Source organism: Acipenser ruthenus, chromosome 20 (assembly GCF_902713425.1).
Source record: "Acipenser ruthenus chromosome 20, fAciRut3.2 maternal haplotype, whole genome shotgun sequence".
Taxonomy (NCBI): domain Eukaryota; kingdom Metazoa; phylum Chordata; class Actinopteri; order Acipenseriformes; family Acipenseridae; genus Acipenser; species Acipenser ruthenus.
This window is the reverse complement of record NC_081208.1, coordinates 17,353,555-17,375,295: the sequence shown is the minus strand read 5'-3', so window position 1 is coordinate 17,375,295 and position 21,741 is coordinate 17,353,555. Positions and strand designations below refer to the sequence as shown.

At 39.3% G+C, this 21,741-nt stretch overlaps 1 protein-coding gene across 1 annotated transcript in view; it reads right to left on the bottom strand.

Annotated features, from left to right (window-relative positions):
• Positions 1 to 998: 998 nt before the first annotated feature.
• The window catches only part of LOC117425208 (protein FAM131B-like), a 29,041-nt gene continuing 8,298 nt past the window's right edge, over positions 999 to 21,741 (bottom strand). The window contains exons 2-10 of the mRNA XM_034041988.3: positions 15,048 to 15,088; positions 13,223 to 13,258; positions 11,915 to 12,008; positions 11,276 to 11,488; positions 10,837 to 10,977; positions 10,334 to 10,551; positions 9,067 to 9,309; positions 4,854 to 5,064; positions 999 to 4,139 (exon numbers count right to left, since the gene is read on the bottom strand). Coding sequence (XP_033897879.1) covers positions 4,885 to 5,064; positions 9,067 to 9,309; positions 10,334 to 10,551; positions 10,837 to 10,977; positions 11,276 to 11,488; positions 11,915 to 12,008; positions 13,223 to 13,258; positions 15,048 to 15,088 — 1,166 coding nt within the window. The 3' untranslated portion in view covers positions 999 to 4,139; positions 4,854 to 4,884. The remainder of the gene's footprint in view (positions 4,140 to 4,853; positions 5,065 to 9,066; positions 9,310 to 10,333; positions 10,552 to 10,836; positions 10,978 to 11,275; positions 11,489 to 11,914; positions 12,009 to 13,222; positions 13,259 to 15,047; positions 15,089 to 21,741) is intronic.

Below are 21,741 nucleotides of genomic sequence, written 5' to 3'. Positions count from 1 at the left end.
AAATGTCACCTTACTCTCCCCTGACTTTCATTGCACATTCCACAGTACTAGCACTGCCTTAGAGAATGAAACCTGAAATGCTAGATTGATAAACTGATAGAATAGAATGGGAAACTTGACGTACGCATGTACGGCATGGTACTGTAAGTTTGTTTTCATTTGACGTGAGTACGTCATGGTGTTGAAGTGGTTAAAAGGTCTGGGTTTGTGAGTGTTTGATTGAGAGGGAACGTCAGGAGTATGGTTGCCGACTGGGAGAGTGAGTGGAGAAAATGATTTGTTCTTGATTTACTGGTAAACGAACACGTTGAAATAGGTATTTGGATGACTCTGGATTTTCATTAGGTTTTGTTGACGAGGGAACAGGCTTAGCCTGCCTCATATTTAGATAATATCAACACCTGTTTAGGTAGGACCCGAGAACGGGTTAGGCTTTTGTTTTATTTCTTCTTCCTTTTTATTGTAAACATTAAACATACACTACAACATTTTTCTGGCATCCTGTTTCAGTTGCTTTATTTTGAAAGGGAAAAACTTGTGACACAGATATAATCCATCACTATATATATATATATATATATATATATATATATATATATATATATATATATATATATATATATATATGATATGTATAATTTTATAATTATTATTCTTTTTTTCATTCATTACATATCAAAAGAGGGGATAAAACATGCGCTTTCAAATATGCAGGCAATTGAAATACAAGGAAGACACTTTCAATTTGTGTTACATACAATCAGACCAAACATTCTCTGTGCAGCAAAAAATACATGAACTACAGGCAGGTCTGTATCAAAGGAGTGCCAGCCAAGGGTTTAAAATCCACTCTCTTACCTCTTATTAGCAATATTATCACTGCCTCCCTTTTCTTCTGTTGAAGATCTTTTGGTTCTTGTATTTTGGAATATTGGGTGCCTTCACGGAGACCATTCTGTGCAGAGTCTGTGCAGAATCTGACCAATTTAGCCAATGGATGCATTCCCGGAGATCATTCTTAGAAGATTATTGGTTAAATTGGTCAGATTCTGTGCAGAATGATCTCTGTGAATGCACCCATTATTTCAAAGACAACTCTATAGATGAAAAGTTGCTGTTTTTTACTGGTACCTGATCACTTCCTGTGCATAGTTAAAACTCACTACAATGGTCGAGCTGCTATCAGACCATGTGACTGACAGCGAACCAGGATGCTGCAGTATTCTATGAAGCGTTTGACATACTTACATTTCCCAAACTAACGCTGTAAGATTCTCAGCGCAATAAAAGGGGGCTAGTGAGGTTAATATGAGGTAAGAATAGATTTGATTGGTTTGTACTTGTATATTCCTAGTAAAAGTAATCAAGAAATGATTACCTGAAATCAATCTTGCCCTGCCTGAAGTGCAATATATTTGAAAAGGATTCTAAATCTAGTTAATGACTGATCAATAACTCAACTGATTGACACACATGCATTTATCATTGGTGCTGTGGTTGGTTTAACAATTAAAAGGGTCCCCATCCTTACATTGCTTGTTCAATTTCCAAATGTAAAAATTAAAAGAAAGGAAGGGAGGTCCATTTGACTGCTGCACCACAACACAGCTAGAAAGCTCTCCTGTACACTGGGTGAAATCCATTGCTTTGCTTCTCAGTCACTAATTAGATTCAAGTTTAAAAAACAAACACTAATACATTAGACTTGATGCTGGGCAGAATATTAAAGTACAAATGCAATGTTACTATTTATTTTTCATCTCCCTTACTCTTGTGATAAAAAGATACATTTAAATGAAGTAATTCCCTAAATCTTCTCTCTAGTGTACTTCTAGTTGCTATGTAGTTCTCAGGTAAGACTTGGAAAAGTAATTCATTAGCTAGAACAAAAAATAAATAGAATACAAAACAAAATCTATTAATACAAAAATAATAAAATAATAAAATAAAATAACTTTGTAAATTAATCAATATAATTTATGTGTACCTTTTTCAGAGGATTTACTCATTGATGAAATGAAACTTCAGTAACGCTTTATTTTCAATGATAAGAATTTAATTGATATGCAATAGTGACAACATGACAACATATATATGGGCTATGAGCAAAGAACTGGAATGGCCGTCTAATGGTGTAATTGCATATCAACTAAATACTTATTAATGTAATGTAATATAAAGCGTTACCAAGATGTTTTTCCTGGCAATAAACACAGTTTCAAGCATTACCCATGATGCAGTGCTGATTTTTAAAATAGCTGACGACATTGTCCATGCAGAGTTTAAAAAAACAAAAACAAAAACACACATTCCAGAGAGTACTTTTCATTTCCCTTTTTTTTAGACAACTTAACACACATTTCACTCTTACCAGTTTTTTTTTCACAGAATGAAGAAGAATATTGGAAGTATTCCATGCAAGAATTGTAACTGTCGACCCACAACGCTTGTAGTTTTGATCTACAAATTGGTCAACGTACAGGATCATAGTTTACTTGAGTTTTGTCAAGTGTTCAAGTTTGTTCCAAAGTTCAAATGGTCCCGACAATAGGTTTTCTTCTCCAAAGCTGAAGCTTTTCAACAAAGTTCATTTCTAGAATTCAGAACTTCCCATCAATATTTTAATCCAAAATGCCTAAAATACTTTGCTCCAAAATTCAACATGCCCCAGATTACATTTCCAGAGTCTTCCAAATTTCTAAACATCCATCAATACTTTCCACCAAACTTCACATTTCCACACAAAAAAAATTGTTCAGTTGTGGTATCGTCCAAATAAAGTACACTCCAATGACATTTTGCTCCAAAATTCAAATTATCCCATATAATTTAACTTCAATGTTTGAAAACATTCCAGAATTGAAAAATTTGAAATTTGAAACTTACCAAAAACATTTTATTCCGATATGTTAATTGTTGATTGATCTCTTGCTCCAAAAACTGCCCAGTAAAAAAAAAAAAAGCCTTAATCTGCAGTAAATTGTATTGGTCTTGGTCATTATAAATAGACTTCTGAACCTTGTTTTGTAAATATCAGGTCATTACAGATTAGAAGTCTGAAGCTTCTAGTTCAATTATTTTTTAATGCATTTTTGATGTTGGCCATCATTCTACGTGGGTCTTATTGCAATTACTCAAATGATGTGTTTTTTTTTTAATATATTTTGTTCTAAGTCTGAGTTTTAATGTTTTCATCTGATTTCAGGAGCTGCTCTTCAGTTCTCATTGCCTGCTATATACATAAAATAAGCTAGACCAGTCCAAGTGTCTTTATACAAGAGCCGGCACCATTAGTGATCTATCACTTTGGATCTAGTTTCCATTTATTTTGTTGGTAATACACTGCTGTGCACTAGATGGTGCTGCTGTTTACTAATAAAGACACTTTGGATGATCTAGCCTACATGATGTCTATGGCAGGAAACAAGCAGCTTCTGAACTCAATCAAAGCACAGACCGATCAAATATTTTGAAAAATGCAATATTTGAATTGCTGTGAGAAGCACTCAGAACAGGTTAAAAATGTAAGAAAATGCAGTTTCAATCCAGGTACTCTTTATTACTGTTACAAACCTCCTTAGTGGTCGTTAAGTGAAAATGTCATTTTTATGTATTAATTAGATTTTCCATTTGGTAGAATACAAAGCATTTACTGAATAATTTGGTAAAGCTCTATATTACAATAAAAATAGCATTAATTTTATTTTATGTCTTTAGATTTTACACAATTAAACAGAACTAACATCTATAGATACTGTAATTATGAAGTGCATAATTACACCATGTAAAACATTAAAATACAATTCAATTGGCTCCAGAGTTTGTTTGTAAAACCTCAGCATGACTTCTGTGTTTTTCAAGAATCGAGGACCTTTCTTGGCTTTTGACTCCTTATTTCCTCTTCCTTTTTCTGGGACATTTCAAATTTTCCAAACTCCTGTCTGCATTTTCTGGATCCTTCTTCTCCCATTTTACGAGCGTAATTCCATTGATTTGTAAAAAGGCCCTTTAGCATGCTTGGCCATTTTCCAAAATGTTTTTACATGTATTTTTTACAAATTAAAGTTAGTTTGTTTGTGGGTTTATTTTTTTGTTGTTGCTTTTTCACAAAGCTGTTTGACCAACAACTTCCAATGAATCTGAAAAACAAAACCAAAATATGTATTACCAAATATAAATGATATGTAGGTATTGACTCTTAGGGGAACTGTCTGAATCACTGTTGGTGCCACAGCTGTATAATATATAAAAACTATGGAGATTGAAACTCAGGGGGACTGTCTGAATCACTGTTGGTGCCACAGCTGTATAACATATAAAAACTATGGAGATTGAAACTCAGGGGGACTGTCTGAATCACTGTTGGTGCCACAGGTGTATAACATATAAAAACTATAGAGATTGAAACTCAGGGGACTGTCTGAATCACTGTTGGTGCCACAGGTGTATAACATATAAAAACTATAGAGATTGAAACTCAGGGGACTGTCTGAATCACTGTTGGTGTCACTGCTGTATAACATATAAAAACTATGGAGATTGAAATTCAGGGGACTGTCTGAATAACTGTTGGTGCCAGAGTATAGTATGATGTATAAAACCACAGAGATTTAAATTTAGCAGAATTATCTGTAGAGTTCATTATTTACCAGCCTTACTGACAAGTTGCTAGATAAACACAAGCTCCTATTGCATATAACTTAGCTGTTACAGCAATCTATTGAAATATCAAAATAAACACTACAGACACGCTTGAATGCATGGGCAATTGCATACCAACTGAATACTTATTGTTGCAAAGAAAAAGTGTTCTCAAAACTAAAAAAGATATGAAAAATTGCTGCCATATCTACCACTTAATGCTGGGTATGGAGGCCAGTCCTTTCAGATGTTGCTGGTCTCTCCGTCTTCCTCATCCAAAGACTGTACTCCGGAGGAAGTGACATCAGAGATCTTCCGGGGCAGGATGGTCTCGTTGGTGCTGTTGTTGCCCACGGTGACAGCTTCCTCTCTGGGTGGAGACAGGGACTCCAGATCTCTACACAGAGCGTCGTCCTCATCCTCCTGATAGAAAGGGCAAACATTTAATACACTTAATTCTCTGCTCCTTCAACCCATTCCTAGTGGCTGCTGAGGTAATAGGGGTGCAACGATACCCGAATGTCATGATGTAACAATACATCTCACTGCAGGACTGTGACAGAGTGGGAGCCCTGCCTATACATAGGGTTTTGTTTGGCTCACCTCACTAGCGGAACAGTTCTACAACAGAGCACACCCTCACCTCGCTAGCAGAACAGTTCTACAACAGAGCACAACCTCACCTCGCTAACAGAACAGTTCTACAACAGAGCACACCCTCACCTCGCTAACAGAACAGTTCTACAACAGAGCACACCCTCACCTCGCTACCGGAACAGTTCTACAACAGAGCACACCCTCACCTCGCTACCGGAACAGTTCTACAACAGAGCACAACCTCACCTCGCTAGCAGAACAGTTCTACAACAGAGCACACCCTCACCTCGCTAACAGAACAGTTCTACAACAGAGCACACCTTCACCTCGCTACCGGAACCGTTCTACAACAGAGCACACCCTCACCTCGTTACCGGAACAGTTCTACAACAGAGCACACCCTCACCTCGCTACCGGAACAGTTCTACAACAGAGCACACCCTCACCTCGCTACCGGAACAGTTCTACAACAGAGCACAACCTCACCTTGCTAGCAGAACAGTTCTACAACAGAGCACACCCTCACCTCGCTACCGGAACTGTTCTACAACAGAGCACACCCTCACCTCGCTACCGGAACAGTTCTACAACAGAGCACACCTTCACCTCGCTACCGGAACCGTTCTACAACAGAGCACACCCTCACCTCGCTACCGGAACAGTTCTACAACAGAGCACACCCTCACCTCGCTACCGGAACAGTTCTACAACAGAGCACACCCTCACCTCGCTACCGGAACAGTTCTACAACAGAGCACATCCTCACCTCGCTACCGGAACCGTTCTACAACAGAGCACACCCTTACCTCGCTACCAGAACAGTTCTACAAAGTAAATGATCGCAAAAAATGAAGTATTTGTCATTAAACTAAAGAATAGAAAAGACTGCAGAAAAAAATAGCTGGGGAATGTAATAAATGTGCATTTGCAGAAAAGGCGATACTTGTGAAATGTAAAAAGGGTGTGATATATATATATATATATATATATATATATATATATATATATATATATATATATATATATATATATATACAGTGGCTCCCAAAAGTATTCACCCCCCTTGGACTTTTCCACATTTTATTGTGTTACAACACGGAATCAAAATGGATTTAATTAGGAGTTTTTGCCACTGATCAACACAAAAAAATGTCCATAATGTCAAAGTGAAATATAAAATCTACAAATTGTTCTAAATTAATTACAAATACAAAACAGAAAATAATTGATTGCATAAGTATTCGCCCCCTTGAGTCAATATTTGGTAGAGGCAACTTTGGCAGCAATTACAGCCATGAGTCTATTTGGATAAGTCTCTTCCAGCTTTGCACATCTGGACACTGCAATCTTTGCCCATTCTTCTTTGCAAAATTGCTCAAGCTCCGTCAAGTTGGATGGGGACCTTTGGTGAACAGCAATTTTCAACTCTTTCCACATATTCTCAATTGGATTGAGGTCCGGGCTTTGACTGGGCCACTCCAGGACATTGACCTTTTTGTTTTTAAGCCACTCCAGTGTGGCTTTGGCTGTATGTTTGGGGTCATTGTCCTGCTGGAAGATGAATCTTCTCCCAAGTCCCAGGTCTCTTGCAGACTTCAGCAGGTTTTCCTCCATGATTTCTCTGTACATCCATTTTGCCCGCTATCTTCACGAGCTTTCCAGGCCCTGACGCAGAGAAGCATCCCCATAGCATGATGCTGCCACTACCATGCTTCATGGTAGGGATGGTGTTCTCAGGATGATATGTGGTGTTAGGCTTGCGCCAAACATAGCGCTTAGCGTTGAGGCCAAAAAGCTCTATTTTGGTCTCATCAGACCATAGAATCTTCTCCCACATGCCTTCTGGCAAACTCTAGCTGAGATTTGATGTGAGTTTTTTTCAACAATGGCTTTCTTTTTGCCACTCTCCCATAAAGACCAGTTTTGTGAAGCACCGGGCTATTGTTGCCGTATGCACAGTGTCTCCCAGCTCAGCCGTGGAAGACTGTAACTCCTTTAGAGTTACCATAGGCCTCTTGGTGGCCTCCCTGATGAGTGCCCTTCTAGCCCGGATACTCATTTTCTGAGGATGCCTGTTCTAGACAGATTCACAGTTGTGCCATATTCTCTCCATTTCTTAATAATGGGCTTTACTGTGCTCCGGGGGATATTCAATGCCTTGGAAATGTTCTTATATCCTACCCCTGATTGGTGCTTTTGAAGAACCTTATTCCGGATTTGCTTTGAATGTTCCTTCGTCTTCATGATGTAGTTTTTGTTAGGAAATGTACTAACCAACTGTGGGACCTTCCAGAGACAGGTGTATTTAACCTCAAATCATGTGAAACACCTTAATTGCACACAAGTGGACTCCATTCAACTAATTATGTGACTTCTAAAGACAATTTGTTGCACCAGAGCTTATTTAGGTGTGTCATAGCAAAGGGGGTGAATACTTATGCAATCAATTATTTTCTGTTTTATATTTGTAATTAATTTAGAACAATTTGTAGATTTTATTTTTCACTTTGACATTACTGACTTTTTTGTGTTGATCAGTGGCAAAAACTCCTAATTAATTGTATGTAAAAATAATGTGATATCTTGTAACAATTGTAAGTCGTCCTGGATAAGGGCGTCTGCTAAGAAATAAATAATAATAATAATAATAATAATAATATAGAGTGGGAATGAAATAGCGATCTCAGAAATGGAGTAAAAGGTGCTGGAATAAATATAAAACAAATGAAACAGGTATAAAGTTAATGTACTGTGAATTCTAGTTAACAGAGATATATTTTAACAACCAATTAATAAAGAATGAATTATAATTTCTTAATGTCTCATTAATTCACTGAGATTTTATTTTTGTATTTACTGACTTATATTTACTCAAACAGTTATCCTGTTTGCATATTCATATTATTATATTTACTGGTTTAAGAGTAGTACTAGTTCTTATAGAAAAGACCCATTATAGACAATTGCTGAATGCTTGGGTTTATCATGTAATTGATATTTACATTGGATATTATGGATGGCTGAATGTTCTGTACTGATTTATATTATTCTGATACTAATCTTTTTCTACTCTTGTACTTTTTCTCTGTGATCTCAGGTTTGTCCGGGAGAAATTTATAACAGCGTGCCAATTAAAATAAACATTTACACGTATTAATTAATTGTCTTTGATTGGGTATTTCAGCACCCATTCTCCCTATGTCAACTATAAAACACACTTCTTCATTCAAGAAGCACTTAGTGAACTACGGTGAGCTAACTTGTTGTGCTTTTGGTCATGAGATATCATGTAAAGAAAGTGTCCCGATTCATCGATACACAATGAATCCTTACACCCCTGTGAGTTAAATCTATCATCTGACTCTCAACTGCAACTTCTGCTTGAACAAGGTCCTGGTTTGGAACAGACCGAAAGAGCCTGTGGTCAGTTCTGGTCTCCACAACACAAACAGACATTGTGGCCAAAAAGAGAGTCCAGCGAAGAGTGACCAGACTAATCCCTGTGCTTAAAGGAATACAATAACAATAGGTGAGGGACTTGGTGAGGTCTTTAAAGCAGCTGGCAAAGTTAACCATAACCAATACTTTGATTAACAGAAACCAGGACCTGAGGACACAGTTGGAAATTAAGTGGAGACACTTCTGCACACAGAGAGTGGTGAGGGTATGGAATGGGTGACCTGGTCATGTTGTTGATCCTGTATCACTGTGATCCTTTAAGACTCAACATGACAATGTTTGAAGACCAGTCATCTACTGGGAACTGGAAGAGTAACTTTATTAATTACATGTAATTATTTTATTTATTACAGGTATAAAGTCAACTACCTGTGAAGCTTGCTTGTTCAATAATGGTGCATTTTCCACTGCAGGCTCCTCCCCTGTGGTCACACCGCCTTCTTCAGCGGACACACCCACATACCCGCCCACCTCGGTGTAATGGACACATCCCTGGCCTGCCCCCCACAGATCCACCAGTGGTGTGTGAGTGGGCGGAGCCTGCTGCCCGTGGATTGTGCTGTTCGGGGTTTGTTGAGCAGACTGGGTGTGGTTTATTCTGTGTTCATTCGGCTGAAAAAACAAGAAGAAAAACACACTATTATTATTATTATTATTATTATTATTATTATTATTATTATTATTATTATTATTATTATTATTAATTTTTTGTGATAAAATTTGTATTTATTTTTATTTGAAAATGGGAAAAAACAGTACAACAATTCAAAACAAAAGCACATTCCCATTTTCTCCCCATATACCCAATTATTATTATTATTATTATTATTATTATTATTATTATTAATTTAGCACCTGTGATGGTCACAGTAAATGTACACCCACCCCTCCTTATATCGCCCCTCGCTATACTGCGGATTCGGATATATCGCGGCCCTGGGGTTGGCTCCCCATTTTTACATTTTAACTGCGCATGTCTTAGCTGCACTATGCATAGACAATTTCACTTAGAATTACTGTTTGTTTGATTTTGTACTGCACATCACAAACTAAAATATACAAAACAATTAAAAACAAAGCATTAATATTGTACTGTTATCATATACACACACATTGCACAATAACACAAAGCAAATTAAATATCTACTTGCTGAAGCGTTTTTTTTTAAGCAAAGCACTAGCAAAAGTCACAGGGCAGTGACATCAGCTCCCTAGCAACAAGCCTCCTGTTGGGAATGGATTCTTTCAATGCAGCGGTTTGGGCATTTGAGAAAGGAGAGGAAGATTCATGAAATTAATTGGAGACTTAAGTTGATGAGAGGCAATTACCCTCTGCAGTACGAATTAAAACAGTGTGGTGGTTTTTATACAAAAAATGATAAAACAAGGGAGTCGTTGTACAACATTTGTTATTAACCTATTTGATTTTCTATGGGTCTCTCGCTATATCGTGGCCCTCGATATATACCTGATTTGTATTGGACCCTGACACCTGCGATACATCGAGTGGGTGGTGTACTATTTCCCCATGTTAACAGACTTGTCTAATTTCCTTCTCTATTGTTTGAGATTTGAGTTGGTCTGCCAGGCAGTGTTTGGCTTGTGTTGGTCTGCCTGGCAGCAATTGGATGGTTACCTGCATCTGCTGTAGGTGTTGGTGGAAGTAGGCAGAGTTTTCATCGTGGTTCTGTGAAGCCCCGCCCCCCATCACGTAGGAGCCAGCAGCAGGAGAGGCCATGTTGGACTGCTCGTTGCTCATTGGCTCCCAGGCATCAGATGAGCTGAGACAGTACAGACCCTGAGATACATAGGTGTGCGGCCAGCCGTCCACTGAGGAGTGGCGTAGGATCTGATCTGAGAGAGAGAGAGAGAGAAGAGGAGAGGAGGGTCAATATACTGTACAGAGAGAAGTGTAGCATCTGATCTGGGAGAGGAGAGATATCAGGCAGAGATTGGGGTCTATATACTGTAGTGTGGTGGAAGATCTGATCTGTGTGTGTGTGAGAGAGAGAGAGAGAGAGAGAGAGAGAGAGAGAGAGAGAGGGGGGGAGGGAGGAGAGAGGGGCCAATATACTGTATAGACAGAGTGGTGGAAGATCTGATCTGAGAGACAGAGATAAGAGGCAGACAGACAGGTACCTCTGCTGGTGACTGACTCCTGGTTGACCTCGCTCAGATGAGCCACGCTGCCCTGGTTTGACCCCGCGCTCATGCTGTCCACGTCCATCGAAGTCCAGGCCAGCAGAGTCGCCTCAGAGATCGCAAACTGTTGCATTACACCTGAGAGACGGGAGGGCAATCAGAGGTCATGGTGTAAATCTTCTTACTATTGTAAACTACTGCTGCTATAAAATCTGATCCTGAAATACCAATACAGATGCAGATCCTGAAATCAATACTGATACCAATACCAATACTTATCCTGACATCCATTCTAATACCAATACCAATACAGAACCTGATATCCATACTGATACCAATACCAATACAGATCCTGATATCTATACTGATACCAATACCAATACAGAACCTGATATCCATACTGATACCGATACCAAAGTTTCAATGCCTGTCTCACCAGCTGCGAATCTGGCTTCCTTCTCTGATTCGCTGAGGTCTGAATAGGCGTCGTTCTCCAACCTCCTCTCTCTCTCCCGGGCGGCTGGTCTGATCACCCCGGGGCCAGCGGAGGGCTTGCCCCAGCTCTGCCACTCGATCATGTGTGCCACGCGTCCCTGAGCCATGGCCGTGGGCTTGGTGATGTGATCCTTCACACTGCGGGACACGCCCGCTGAGAGGCGACAGAGACAGAGGGACAGTGGGTAAAGACCCAGAGAGGAACAACTACATCTCCCAAGGTGTTCAGCATACACGGCATTGGGAGGAACTGCTGATCTGTAGCAAAGGCTTCTGGGAGGTGTAGTTCTTAAGCACTATTTTTTTTTTTTTTTTTTTTAAACCCCTATTTAAACTGAAAAGAAACAGTGACAGGTGTATCTCAAAAACAAACTATGTCTCCCACAATGCTGTTCAATTTAAAGGGCTTTGAGATGGACAGCATATCTCCTGCAAGGGATTGTGGGAGGTGTCGTTTTCAGTGAAGTGGGTCATCATGGGATAGAAGCTTGTTATTCTTTTTTCACAAGAACACCCCTTAAGAGTTAGGAACCAGGAATCATTTACTGGTTACTGGTTTTAACTGGTTCAGCCTCTGTACCTGATAGTGATGATTTAGCCAGCGCTCCGATCCCATAGGCGTTTGAGTTCCGTTTCAGCCTGGGGAGAATGGAGGTCGTGTCCTCCATTGAGATCTGTGAGGATAATCAGAGCGTGAGACGGCTGAGGAAAGGCCCTAGTAGAGGCACAAGGGTGTGGTTTCAACCGAGGGACTGCTGCGATACCAGTGATGTATATTTATGCCCCCCCCCAACAAATATAATAGGCTTGGTGGTCCAGCGGTTAAAGAAAAGGGCTTGATACCAGGGGGTTCCAGGTTCAAATCTCACCTCCCCCACTGACTCACTGTGTGTGACCCTGAGCAAGGAACTTAACCTCCTTGTGCTCCGTCCTTTGGATAAAACCGAGGTCCTATTATAAGTGACTCTGCAGCAGCAGTTGCTGATGCATAGTTCACCCCCTAGTCTCTGTAAGCTGCTTTGGGTAAAATTGTCTGCTAAATGACTACTTCATTAACATACCAACTCTGAGACAACACTGACCTTATCTCCGCACCACCTAGGAGCTGTAAACGACAAGCCGAGGAGTTTAAAAAGATTCCAAAATATGAGAAATGTTATCCAACCACAGCAGTCCCTGAGATGAAACCACGCCCTTGTCCTGGATCAGAGTGATACTCGTCTCTAAATGCATTCAGTAATATACAGCACTAGACAGACAGGACACGACAGAAAGACTGCGCATCGAAACGTTTGTCATTGAGTTTGTTCAATTTCATTTAGTATCTTTAATATACACTGGCATACGGGGTATATCCACACATGCTGTGGCTTGTCTAACCCAAGTACTGCTGTATTAATCCTGTTTAATTAAAATACTCAATTTTTAAACTAACTAAAGAGCAAAACAGGTAAGATTTATGGAATTAATTTGTTAGCTATCCTTATAAAGGTTTACAACAATAGTTTTGCATGGTATTTTTACAGTTGTCCACCATGCTTACCCATGGTTATTCCATACATGCCATAGGTTATCCTATCAATATGCTTTACCACACCTCTCTGTGTTTAACAATGCTTCCCTGTGCTTTATCATACCTCTTTGTGCTTTACAATGCTTCCCTGTGCTTTACCAGGCTTTCCCTACTGATTACACTTTGCTGTGCTTTTACTACAGGAGACTTTTTATAAGAGTACTTTAAAACTGCAGGTTGATGGGATTATTTGACTGGCTGGAGTCGGTTTGAGCAGATGGAGGGATTCCCTTTTTTTGTGCAGTTGAAGGACAGTTGAAGGACACACAGAGATGCAGATGCACAGACACTAGTCCCAATAGCGCTGTAACTTACATTGATACCATCCCAGGAGAGCTCTGTGCGGGTATTCTGAGAGAGAGAGAGAGAGAGAGAGAGAGAGAGAGAGAGAGAGAGAGAGAGAGAGAGTATTCATCTGATAATCTGATATTGTTACTATGGTGCCTGAGAGCGAGGGATGAGATAGCAGGGGTTGAAGGGAGAGGGAGAATTGGTCAGCAGTCATTGCATTTAAAATTTTTACACAGGTGACAGAGAGGGAGAGGAGATCCTCATTGATTTAGTATTGATGACATTTGTTATTTATACATTAATGTCAGATGGAGAGAGAGAGTGGGAGGGGGAAGATGAGAGAGAGAGAAGGAGAGGAAGGATAGGGAGGGGAGAGAGGAAATGGAAAACACGATATTGTGAGAAAGAGATTCTGCAGTGACCTCCAAGAAATATTCTGACTTTTGCCATAGTTCTGAACTTCCTACATTCAACCAAAAGAAATCAAATACAAGCAAGCAATGAAATAAAACTCGCACATGGATTCCATGAAACCTCACTGATGCACTAGTTTCCTTTGTGTCATATTTTTGATGCAGTCATTTGCAAATGAAACCAAATACAAACATGGGCATCTTTGTCTCTGATTGCATTTGAAGCAGTGCGTCTTTTCCAATAATTGGTTGATGTTCAGACACTATAAAAATGCATGTGTCTTCTGGTTGTTTACTTGGCTGTGTATTAGTGTTAGGATCTGTGTCTACAGAATTAGCAACGCTGATACAGGGTACATATACCACAAACAGTGCTAGTTTTCCCATTGTAAGGGTACTTTCTACCATCTACACATTGTCATAAATTCTTACCAGCCTAATGTCCTGTTATGTGTGCACTCTATCATTCTCTGTGGTTTCTGCTCAGATCATAATTTGGAATTGCTTGCTAACTATTCCAGCAAAATGACTTCAGAAAAGACTCCTTAAGGCTGATTGTGGGGAAGCATTTCAGTGTTGCATCGTGCGCCGCAGCCCACAGGAAAAGCATTGTGCACTGAAGCCTGTGCAACACTATTATGGTTCCCTATGTCGCTTAAGAAAGCAGTTTTTACTGGAATAGTTACTAAGCCGGACAAATAATGATGTAAGATGAAACAGCAATAGGGAATCATGCAGGATATTAAACAGGTAAGATTTTAAATATTAAGAAAATGTAGAAGACAAAGTGGGCATTTAAAAAATAACATGGCTGGTGTACATCTGGGCGAACGCACACACATACTCTCACTTCTGTCCTCACATTGCCTCTGTGTTCTCACCTGTGTGTGTGTAAACTGTAGTATATGCAAAAACTTCTTCTACTTCTATAGAGGGGGAGGTACACACACACACACACACACACACACACACACACTCTATAATCACACATAGAGGCACATGCAGAGTGTGCTTATACTTAAGATACAGTAAGAGATGGGCTTGTATGCAGGGCTGTTTAAAAAAAGATTTACAGGAAAGCATGCTAATAAACATCTAGCCCCCATCGCCTTGCATTTCCACTGATCTACAACCAGGGGGCGCTTGTACTCAGAGACAGCACATGGGCTTATATATGAAACTGAAGGATTAACTGCATTTTCACAGAAACCAGTGTGTAACCATTATTGCACGATTATAGAGTACACTGACACACAGGCGCACAGCCACACAGACGCACTCACACACACTCTCTCACACACACACACACACACACACACACACACACACACACACCTACTCTCAATTCAAAGTCAGTCTGCCAAGTTCTATGTACTGGCGGTTATATGTACGCTACTGTACTGAACCAGTGTTGCTATGGTGATGAAGCTGCCCACCTGCTCGCCTTCTTTCTTGCCCACCTGCACAGCCTCCGATGCTGAAAGAGACAAACAGACAGAAAACCGAATCACAATCACAGTGACAAGCTGAAGTGCACCTCCATTCACTAAATAGGTCTCACAAGGGCAGTTTTGAAATAAACACATGTTGTATTCATTTCAATGTATGTTTTTTTTTCATTTCAGAATGTGATAACGAACCACTGTGCCTGCTTCTGAAAAGACTCCTGCAAATCGAATGTCTGGAAAGGTGGAAGGGGTTTGAAAAATGACCACTGGGCTTCTTACTTCCTGTTACCTAATCACTTCCTATGTTGTAGTTAAAACTGTCCAATGGTCCGGCAGCAATCAGACCTACAGCAAAGGTGCCAGGATGCAGAGGTATTCTGTAATGTTGTATTTGAAATGCCTGCAAATGCAAAATGAATGTAAAAAACTAACAAAGAACCAAACTATTATCACCACAATAAAAGACACATTTAAGATAAAAAGCCAGAATTTTAAACTATTGGTCTGGTCAGCATTGTGTTGTTGGGTACATTACATAATTTGTTATTTATTCAATGTGAATTTAATAGTATCTGTGCTTTGTGCGTTGTAATTAATCTATTTTAATTATCCGTTTGCAAATTCCCCTTTATTAATTCGCAGATTTATTTCTCAAAAGCCTCTGGATATTCAATTTAATTGGAAATGTCCCAAAACTCCTCATGGATACCTTGTAATTAATTTGGAAACTGGGATAAAATTAATCTTTTTTGTGTTCATTTTAAGGCTTGCTTTGGAATAATTATCCTCTGGGGAAACAGTGCACCTGTCTATCACTTTTGCACCCCTTATACAAGTTTACGATAGTAAAAGCATAGCAACATGTAATAAAGCACAGTGAGAGCACGGTAAAACACAGGTAAGCATGATAAAGAATAGGTCTGGTAAAGCATATTAATACACATGGCAAGCCAGGGTAAACTATGGTAAATGCGTCATATTGCCATGGGAAAAATAATGTGGTAAACTCATCTCAAGAGAACTGCTTACCAAGTGTCATGTAACTTGCTAACTATCTAGCAAAAGTTATTAAGTGTAACATAATCTGGGGTGTATTGCTTTCTCTCTCTCCCTTTCATGCTCTCTCGCTTCCACTCTCTACATCTCTCTCCTCTGTCTCCCCTCTCCCTCCTCTTCCCCAACACCCTGCTATCCTCCTTCTCTCTCCCTCCTCCCCCTCTCTCCCCACCTTTCTCATTTTTCCTTTCTTTCTGACAGTGGCCTCCCTGTTCTGACTGAAAGCCCCCCTCCCTTCACAGGGTCCCATCTGCAACCCAGGATCACATGGTCCCAAGGGAACTAAAAACTGAGAGAGAGAGAGAAGAGAGAGAGAGAGAGAGAGAGAGAGAGAGAGAGAGAGAGAGAGAGAGAGAGCAAGAGAGAGAGAGATCATGATTTATTATCACGATCAACATTATAACTGCCACTGCCACCATCCTCTTAAAGGAGTGTTAACTCTTATATGTTAACAGTGGCAGCTCAGCAGATGGCTTGCATGTAAATATGCACCCAGCTCGAGGTGTCTCCATGTCTGAAAATCATGATAAGAAACTGTTTTTTCATGACTAATTTGAGTTACATTGGGCTGCAAAACATTTTGAATACATTTATGGGGACCACTTAGTGGTTGTGGATGAATATTATGTCCACATCCAAGGGGGAATGGGGGTCCCATGTTTTTTTGTAACATGGGTTTATGTTTCTTTTTCAAGTCTAGGTGATGTGTTCAGAGGTAGCTGTTTGTCTCAATTGAGATCTTGAGAATGGATAGCCTTTATGGTGAAACAGATCATTGGGTTAAAGCAGCAAACATTTGTTTTCTCTGTTACGAGCTGCATTGAGAGTATACATTCCCAGGTGAAAAAAGGAAAAGGCAAAGAGAAGGACCACATTGTGGTCTGAGTGAAATCAGATGTTAGCAAAAGTATATGCACTTGATTTCTTGCAGGTTGCTTCGGATGGTGATTCAAGTACCAGGACCTGGACAGAGACAACCATGGAACTGAAGAGATCATACAGAACCTTTCACTCTCAGACAACGTACTGTTGAAAGAACCAATTCCTGACAATGGGATAATATTTTCACCTACTGTGGACATTTTTTTTGTAAACAGTTTGAAATTGGAATGATTTTCTGTAGCATTGAATATGTCTAAAATTAATGTAGGGAAATGAATGTTATTTGTAACAATGGGTGAGCAATAGAAGTGTGTTATACAACATATATACATCTGTGGATATTGTAAGAGAGAATATCACAATAAGAGAATATCACAAGCTAATGGAGGTTTGTATAGCTGTATAAGGAGAAAAGGAACTGCTGTCTCACAATGTGTTACAGCTGGATGGACATGCTATTTTAGTACCTGTTCAACTTATAGTGATCATTTTTGTAGTTAGTTCTAGTTTTTAAAAGATTCTGATCTGCATAATAGAGCTGGTCATGTAATTAACATGGGATGTAATACGTTTTGTATTAACATGGTTAAATAAATAGGTTACTAATGATTAGATTAAATATAAGATAAGGTTTAATTATTTTCTTTTTTTGCACAAGGATAAAACACACAATGTTTCTGGTGATCAGGAAATAATTTGGATCCCACTTAAAATAGAAATTGTTAAATCATTATTCATGAAGTAGAAAACTACCTGGATGGATCTGACATCTGTCAACACCTGTCGGAATTAGGTAGTCAGGGAAGGAGCATGTCTGTCAGTTCTCACACTGATGGTCACTCTCTTTATGTTCTGTTATCGAAAGTGTCAGATTAAACAGAAGGGTAAGGATATCGGCGATCAAAGAAGGAGATTACTTTTGGTAAACTGAGCAGAATGTAGGCGACAGACGATCCCATGATGAGTACGATCGGATATTTAAAGAGCTGACAACCTAAGACAGGCCATTATGCTGCCACTCTAAAATTGTGTGAACATTTGTTTGTTTGTTTGTTTGTTTGTTAAAGGTTCAAAGTGGGGATTGTGAGGTTTTATATAAATTGTAAGAATTTTATGTGCCCTATAAATGGTAAAGAAGTGAAAAACTGTCTGTGATTTCCCTGTGTTTAATGTAATTGTTTAATCTACTGCTTAAAGAGCAGTTGTGATGTCGAGTGGGTGACCCTTGTTTATGCATAAGTTGTTTCTACTTAAAATGCTGATTCTAATCATAGGTGTGGACCACAGTCAACCCACCTACAAGTGGTTCTAATTCACAAACCTCTGCTAGGAATGGCGCGCTGTGCCTCTGGAGCTGTGTCTCAGAGCCCCTGCTGGTGCACCTCCAGTGAAGGAGGGGGGGCAACTTTGTTCATTGGTGAAAGTAGGAGATTTACACTACCTGAAGGATGTAACCTGCCCTGTATATTAATATCTGTAACTTGTATATCGTTGCTTGAATACTACCTGTTAAGACTTGTAGGTTTACCTGCAGCTTCTGCATGTGATTACATTCTCTACTGTCTTTGGATTTGCTTTGTTCCTGAATTAAACTCTTTTGATTGAAGATTACCGGAAGAAGACTGAAATGTCACATTTTTGAATTTATGCCAGTTTTTCATTAAGTATATTAAAAACAACAAAGTGGTATGTAATTCAATATTTTAATGAAACATTATTCAGCAGGTTTCATTCAACTTTATGAAACAAAATTAGTTAATTCTAAAGCATGATGCAGAACTTTTGGCCATAGATGTATATGTTACTGTAAGGAAATTATGGAAGTAGATTCCTGTATATTCTGTCCAATCGTTTTTTTCCTTTAAAAAAACATAAATTCACTCGCTTTTTTCACCTTTTAATCTTGAAAAGATAAATAAATAAATCGATAATCAAGTCAGGGGTTGTGGTTTGCCGTCTCCAATTTTGAAAGCATGAAATGAAGAACGTGGTTCACCTGTCAATGAGTCAAATAATCTCACTTCAAAGGGGCTGAACATACATTGTGACAATAAGTGGAGTGACATTATCAGGAGTTCATCAATAACCTAACAAACCAAACGACCACTGACAAACTAACCCAATTTAAGAAGTTATTTTCTACTCCCAATTTCCTGGACGCCATTTCAGAGTCATGTTTATACATTCTGTGTTAAATACATTTATATAATTGTTGTCAATTTTGTACAATTTCATAACATAGCATTCTAGAGTTGTTAAGGAGAACTGTCCCTAACTAGCACAGACTGGAGTTAAGGGTAACAGTGTTGCACCTGGATAAGGATGTGGTGTGAAAAGTTCAACTGGCTAAGTATAAGGCGAGCAGTGAGGATGATAATAAAACTATCAGTGTTACGCCATTGAGTTGATACAGGTTAAGAGGTAGAACTGGGACAGCTCTTAAATGCAGCTGTACATTGCCAACCTACGCTTATTGTAACTGGCTCCCTGAATGCACCTGATCGCTCCACTTTTAGACTCATTTTACAAAAAAGTTCTTCAATGTGTCACTCAAAACAAGAACACCAGTTCAGAAGGCCTAAAGGGAAAGGTAGCATTTTGCTGCAAAAGGCTGGTAGGCCTAAATGTATTGTATACTTAATGGGTTAAAGTTGTGCTAACTAGTGTAAGTGTGACCTGTTAAAAGATTCCAATACTCGCAATGACTCGTGCTAAAGAATGTCCTCACCATTTTACTGAGACTTTCTGACCAGGTTTGACCCTACAGCCGCTGCTTAGCTTGTTGGTATATCTTCTTTCTGAGACGAGAGCATATCACACAATCAGAGAAGAGCCATGTGCACTGCTCAGCTTAGCTCTGTCCATTGTAATCTTAACAATGGCAGGACTCCATTCGGGTGGTATTAACATGGGAACGGTTTAATGAATTAGCTGGAGTGGATCAGAGGAAGGTGATTAATGCGTTAGTTCAGAGGTAGCTTACAGAAGCCTTTCTGCAGGGAAAATCCTTTAACGATTGATAGGATTTCTGGAATTATTTTGTTAGCTACAATCTCTTTAAGTTTTAAACACCAAACTGTTGTAGTTTGTTATGAGACTTTGAAATCACTTCAGACAGAATGCCAACAGAGAATTTGTAAAGAAATGCAAGCTTGGGGATCCAAACTGTCTGTAAGACATATATTTGGATCCCTGACTTCTTCAGATTTCACCCTTTCACTGAGAAGTGAACATGACCAGCACGTGCCACCTTTTCAGGCAAAGCCAAGAGAAGAAAACATCAAAGCATAGTTTCACAATTCAATCTTAAATGTAGAAGAAATGCTATGGTGACATTATTGATGGAATATCTGCTAGCACAGTCTTAAGAAAACTGGATCCATTTAGCATGGAGGTTTATAACCAAGCTGGGTTACTCTGGTCATCATTGGGATTCATATAGACTGGCTGGTCCAACTTCTTTATCTTCACAAAGATTGAAACACTGGTACATACTTGTTTATAAGGCTATTATTGGTAAACACCCAAATTATCTTAATAAAATGCTTATTACCTCTAGTACAGTAGAACCTCAGAGTTTCATATATCCCGCTTTTAACTGGAAGTATGTAATCACTCAACCATGCAACAATGCAATCAGAATCCAGAAATCGTCAGAGATGTTTAAAGAAGAACAAGAAAAAAAATCTAACAATTTGCAAAGGGGGCAAAGGACAGCAGGGCAGTCAAATCAGATGTATTGTACGCAAAGCTACTGATGATGATTTTGATAAAGCACTCCATAAACGCCGTGCTGATCTTGAAGAAGGCAAAATTACTGTACCAACAAATGTATCCAGACAGAAGTGAGGCAGATTTTAAAGCAAGTATGGGCTGTACCCTTGATCAAGGTACTTTACCTAGATTGCTCCAGTAAAAACCCAACTGTATAAATGGGTAAATGTATGTAAAAATAATGTGATATCTTGTAACAATTGTAAGTCACCCTGGATAAGGGCATCTGCTAAGAAATAAATAATAAGAAGAAATAAATAATAATAATCTGGAGCAGGAGCTTTTTGCTGTTGTGTGTCTCTTTTCCGGAACTCTATTCCAATTGACGTAAGGCAGGTTGAAACATTGGATTCTTTTAAGTCTAAATTGAAAACATACTTGTTTGAATGTGCTTTTATATCATTCATTGTAGCTGGAGTGTATTGTACCTGTGAGCTCTCTTGTCTTGTTTTTAACTTTGTACAGCACTCTGGGATGCCATGGTGTGAAGGGAGCTATATAAAAATACATTTGTGTTGTATTGTATTGTATAAACCTGGAGTGCAATGGCCCTCCAGGACTGTGATTGGACACCCCTGCTCTAGTTGGTTCCCCTTTTTGCATCATCACCAGTGTGAGACTAAAGGTAAGAGAGTGACTAACTTGATCAGTCTCACCTTCTCCACCTGTGTGAGCTTCTCTTCTCACAATTGCGTTGTGGCGGGCTGGTTGAGTTCATTGCTGCCGCTAACGTGATGCATATTGACTGACATGCTTTCAGCCAGTAAAGCCCTTTTCACACTGGCATGATCTACCTGGGTCAGAACCGGTGTCATGCGGGTCGGGTACGCAATTTCATAAAGCAGGGTTGACCTGGGGTGACAGAAGCAAGTGTACAATACGTGTATCAATGGAAGCAGCTTGTTACAGACTGTTACAGACTCTTCCATCCAAGCTTCTCTGGATTGAACCTTGCGGAAGTGAAACTTTC